The sequence below is a fragment of the Acyrthosiphon pisum genome, chromosome A1 (assembly GCF_005508785.2).
Source record: "Acyrthosiphon pisum isolate AL4f chromosome A1, pea_aphid_22Mar2018_4r6ur, whole genome shotgun sequence".
NCBI lineage: Eukaryota > Metazoa > Arthropoda > Insecta > Hemiptera > Aphididae > Acyrthosiphon > Acyrthosiphon pisum.
This window is the reverse complement of record NC_042494.1, coordinates 156,109,898-156,115,702: the sequence shown is the minus strand read 5'-3', so window position 1 is coordinate 156,115,702 and position 5,805 is coordinate 156,109,898. Positions and strand designations below refer to the sequence as shown.

Sequence of the window (5,805 nt, the reverse complement as noted above, 5' to 3'; positions counted from 1 at the left end):
AATTTATCAACATGAATTAATTTAGATATGGCAAATTTAGTTTGTGTTAGGTAATCACCGTCAAACGTAGTAACCACTACGTCTATGGACTATAATTCAGAATATCATGTAGTAATATTTAATATAGGTCGATTAAAAATTAAATAATTATTGAGAAATATTAATAATTATATATTTAATAAAACATTATCATTTAAGTTAATACACAATACATTTCAAGGACGTTTTATATCAAAAATAATACCTTGGCAACCATTAATTTCATTTTTTCGTGTATAGTACATATGCAATTTGTATGTTCCATAAATAAACATTTTTGGAAAATTGGCATTTTCACAAATTGACTGCATATTCATACCCGGAGATATATAAACACCCTGGAAGTATAACAACAAATATAAAAATTTACGACAAATTGTCATCGTTCACAGTTTGTAAAATTAATTAGTCCATTTTAATTCATCTTCATCTTTATCTTTGGTTTTTGGTCACCACTCCATGATATCAGCCAGTCTCGGTAAACAATTTACACACGTATGTGTCTCACCCAACTTTACTTTTTAACTCCATCATGAGCTATTATTAGATCATTCTCTATTATGTATATCCATCCCTTAATCGGTATTCCTCACCCACCCTTTACTCCTATAGTAATTTTCATTATTTTTTTTTTAATCATATGTATTTCAATCATAAATTAAATTATATTCATATTGAAAATAATGCTCGAAGATTTTGAAAGAGCTTTGTTTTATAAAAAGGATCTATGGTGAATTAAATTTGATAGCTCCGCTAAAACTATTATATAGTGTGCTTTTTAGATATATTCTGGAGTATGCTGTAGTTGTTTGTAAAGCACATGCATAAAATAATAGGAGCCAGATAGAAAGTTATATATATATATATAAATAGTACTAGCTGATCCGTGCACTTCGTTACCCGTTAAATGTACAAAATGTATGTGACTCAAACTTTGTTAAATGCATTATTTAATATTCGGTGTATGATATTCTAGATTTATATTAACTTTTCTGTTGCCTGGAATAAAAATTCTGCTTCGCAGTTGTATATTATCAGATAGGTAATTTAACCTTCGATAGATTGTGGACCCCGTGCTGTTTTACATAAGTGTATGATTTAACTTTTAAGTATCAAAGTTTTACCAAGTTTGTCGTTTTTACTTAATTGCACCTACAGTGGATTTATATAATCAACTAATACACAATCCTAATCTAACCTAACCGTATTAAAATCCGATGAGTACAAAAAAACAAAATTTAACACTTTTTAAATTAGACTCTTCTTCTTCCCAGAGGTCTAATCTACCCACAACCGTCAATTTTTATAGGTTTATATATATTGACATAAATAATAATACAAATCAACAAACATGCCGGGTAACCAATAAAAACCAATATATAATACACTATTATTATTTTAATCTGCAACAATATTATTATTTGGTTTTTTTTTCTGGACAACCCTTATCAAAAAAGTTTATTTTACCCCGTGGCACTGTTGAATCATGTGTTTGTTATTCACATTGCCATTGGTTACAAAAAATATTATTATTATTATTATTATCATTATTATTATTATTATTAATATTATTATTATTATTATTATCATTATTATTATTATTTAGTTTAATCATCACCAACACGTCAATTTCCTCTAACCCCGTTACTTTCTCAATTCTTTCTCTCATATTATCCTTCTCCTGACAATAACAAATCAGTTCAGCCATTCTTGAGTTATAAATAGTGTAACTATCACGACTTTATTTTATAGACCTACTATATAGATTGGTACTTAGCGGATACATTTTTCTGTATTTCAGGCAACGGCCATTCTGTTAAATACCTAATAAAATAAGTATTTTTCTATCTTATACCATATTTAATTGTGTTAATTTTAATAAAACTGGTATCAGACTTCAGAAGCAATTAAAATTTGCATGAAAATAATAATACTTGATAAATAAATCGAATACTATACGTAAAAATTTGTTCTTACCGGAGGTATTGGACAATTGATAGTTGGATAGCCATAACCATGAATCAATTCAGGCCATCCTTTTCCAAATAATCGTTTTAATGATGAACATGCATTGGGTGATTTATGTATGAATACATTTTCTTTCCAAACGCCAGATGAATCTTTGAGAGCCATTTTCATTTCCACCTATAAAAAAAATATACTGGGTAATATTGATCTCTAATGTGGTTCTAAAAAACTCAAAGCTTACGTGTTTCATAAAAGAAATATTTCGTTTCGAAAATGCACCCCAGAGTTAACATTAAGCGTTATTTTAACATCAGCTAGTATAAAACGTAACTATGCAGTTCTAACTAAAGTCAGACATATTAGGCTTTTATTATATACATCAATCCATATTATTGAAATGGAAGGTGACATAAAAACATAACTTTAGTCGTGATTAACAGACGCACATACAAAATATTCATATTATGTGGTTGGCGGGGATCAGTTGAAATTATTTAGTAATTATAATAATTAATTATTTAATTATTTAATATTATAAAAAATAAAAATATATTCGTCATATTCTTAACTAAAATACCTCAAAATGGATGCACAATGAAAAATTAACAATTTTAAGTCAGACTCAGTCTCCTGCTTAACTACAAGGGCCTGGATACGTATGCAGTTATAATATTTACTTGTATAGGTAAATTATCTATAAATTGTTGAACTTATAAGCTACCTAATGATATAATAACTTGATATAAGAAATTTGAATATTTTATATTTATATAACCTGGTGTTTTTGATACAGACCATAGTCACACACCATAATATCATAATAACCTAACCTTTTTCATTATTTTGGTATTTATATATTGCTTATAAAAGTACCATGTATTATAATATATAATATAATACATAATATACGTCATATAAATGTTATCAAATACTTAATACACATATTTGACATATTATTACCATAATAATATGTTAAATATATATTTGAATTAATTTAATCATTATATTTTAGCATGCCTATTCATAAAAAAAAAAATGTTATACATTTTATTTAAACAAAACACTGCAAACACACCGTTATAAGTGCATATATACTAAATACTATATAGTATCATCCATAACCACTTACGGATAAATTGTCGTCAAATGGTATAGTACTGGATGAATTTGCAACAAGCATTGGAATATTATCCTTGTGACTTAGAGACATGTTAAACTGAATTTTGGCATTCTGGGTAGGAATGCAATTATAAACCTGTTTGAATACCATTCGGTAAGGACCCTAAACAGAAATAATAATCAGTGCATAAATATTTTTTTTTTTACTTCCATTAGTATATTAGCTTAAAAAGTGCACATATTAGTATATTTCAATATCATAATAATATAAACAACTATTCTTGAATACAAAATGTATAAAAATTAGAATTTACAATGTACACCCAACATGGATCAACAGTCTGCTAAATGTAAATAGTATACAAAATTAATGTTGCACTAATAAAATCTTTAAAATAAAACGCTAACAGAAATGTTTAACACTTATTCCTTAATATTATTTTACCACAGCAGGTATTTCCAATTAAAATGTGCACATACAGTGAAACCTATAATAACCGGAAAACTCTCAATTGGTGAAATATTTCCGGTGAAATGTCTATATTATTCAGAGAGTTCATCATGATAAAAATGGTTTTAGTTCTTATATACACTAATGGGAAAGGTTCAATGTAGTATAGAGATTTCAGTTACAGTTAGGGAGAAAGAGGGATTATTTTATATATTTATGTATTTATATTGTATTATCGTGTTCCTTTCATGATTAATACAGAACTGAATGTCACAAAATATAATGCAATAACTAAAATTCTCTATCAAATATCGTCAGGTCTTTACTCTTAACTCAATTATACAATAATATTATTTCATATGTAACTCAATACAACCTTATACTTAACAAAATGTCAAGTTTTTAATAATTATTTTAATATTTCAGTAATAATAATTTTTTTTAATTTTAAAGATTTTTGAAATATAATTGCGCCTATACCTTTGTATTTCAGATATCCTTAAATGCATGAAAGAAAATATCTTAAGTTTTTTTGTAATACATTGTTAAGGTTAAGAGTTTAGGTTTAGAATAATAATCTTTACTTATTTATTAACATTTAGAAAAAGAAAAACTTAAAATTCAAATATTTATAAATTAATTAACATTTTCTTAAATTTTTTCTTTTATTCTTAATTCAAGGAGTTCCAAAACAAAATTTTCGAACAACAATAATATTTTTACAGTTTGTTATTGCTATCTTAATTTAAAAGTTTTTAATCTTCAGAATAAGTAGATTTTTAATTTTATATCCAGAAGCGGAATATTCTTCAAAGGATGTCAATAAAAATCACACTTCGGAGAAGTTGTTAAGTAGTTATTAAAATTTAAAGTTTATGTGAGTGGAGTAGTGGTCCTACATTTAGTGCTCATTTATTAAGTTATAATGAGTAATCCAAAAATATTCTCCTTCGTATTAAGAAATTAAAAACATGTTTTCATTATAAAAGTGAACTTTTAAAAATTTAAACGATTAAAAATATGTTTTTAATTACATACGATTATGTTAATTAAAATATTTTAAAAAATATAGAAGTTTTTGTAATAAATACAATAAATAATTGAATTATTAAACCGGTAATATTTTCAAATTATCGTAATTTTGACTTACGATTGGAGAATTGGAAAACAGTTGTAAATCAACAAACGAACCCAAACTAATTAGGTATAAATATAAATTGTATAAGCATACAATTAATAATGTAATGCTTCATGGTTTATCCTTTTTTTGCTCTCTGCTTCCGATGAGTACCTGTAATACACAAACAAACGTGTTCAACGCGTTAAACCTAGTTTCACAATAACTAGTTACTAAAAAATATATATATTACTTTTCGAATTATATGGTAAAACGTTGTTTAATCTTTATTGACGTTTTGCTTGTCATAGTTTGTATTTCAATGTCCATAACTATCTTATATATATACATAAGTGTTATTTATTTTTATTTAACTTGTTTTTCATATTATTATATATAATTGTCACATGATTATCACATATATTATCAAGATAACATTGAATAATACACGGAAAGGTAACACTCCACCAAAGGCCAAACTACGTATAAAAACGGCTCTACGATTTTTGATATAAATGTATAGGACATTAAATTATATTTAATTTAAGTCTTTTAACTATAGATATTATGTATCATAAAATAGTCTGAGAGATAATTGAACTTAAGCGTGGCGAATTTAAAACACGTCTTGATTAGTTATATTCACTACTAGGGATCAAAATTTCAGAAAAAAAAAGGTTTTGACGAAAAAAATAGTTTTTTTCCGAAAAATTTAAAAATTTCGCATCTAAATGGTTTTTTTTTCTATAGAACTAAAAAAGTAATGTACCTATAGTGGAAACAATCTAATAATTAATGATAGTTGACAATCATATTACACGCATATCTATTATATATTATACCATACCTAACTTTAAGTCTGTAGTGAATAAATCTAGAGAATTTTATACTTGACTTGTAAATAATTATAATTTGTAATATTAAATACTAAAGTACTAACTATTAAGTTTTAATTTTTAATATGATTTAATTTTTACCAACTCACTAAGTTTAAAAATATAAAAACTATCAAATAGTTAATCTAAATATTTACTGTAATATAATTTATAAACCTATCAGCCAGTTACTATAATACCTATTATAAGTTATCACTAGGTCTGGGATTTTAATG

The 5,805-nt window shown here is 25.4% G+C and overlaps 1 protein-coding gene across 1 annotated transcript; it reads right to left on the bottom strand.

Moving 5' to 3' along the window:
• Window positions 1–215: 215 nt before the first annotated feature.
• LOC115033581 lies at window positions 216–5,407 on the bottom strand. Its single transcript, XM_029486397.1, has 4 exons — window positions 4,728–5,407; window positions 3,137–3,289; window positions 2,017–2,184; window positions 216–377 (listed from the first exon to the last, which is right to left on the bottom strand). The coding sequence occupies exons 2-4, from the start codon at window positions 3,275–3,277 to the stop codon at window positions 216–218; spliced, it is 471 nt and encodes a 156-aa protein (XP_029342257.1). The 5' UTR covers window positions 3,278–3,289; window positions 4,728–5,407.
• Window positions 5,408–5,805: the final 398 nt, after the last annotated feature.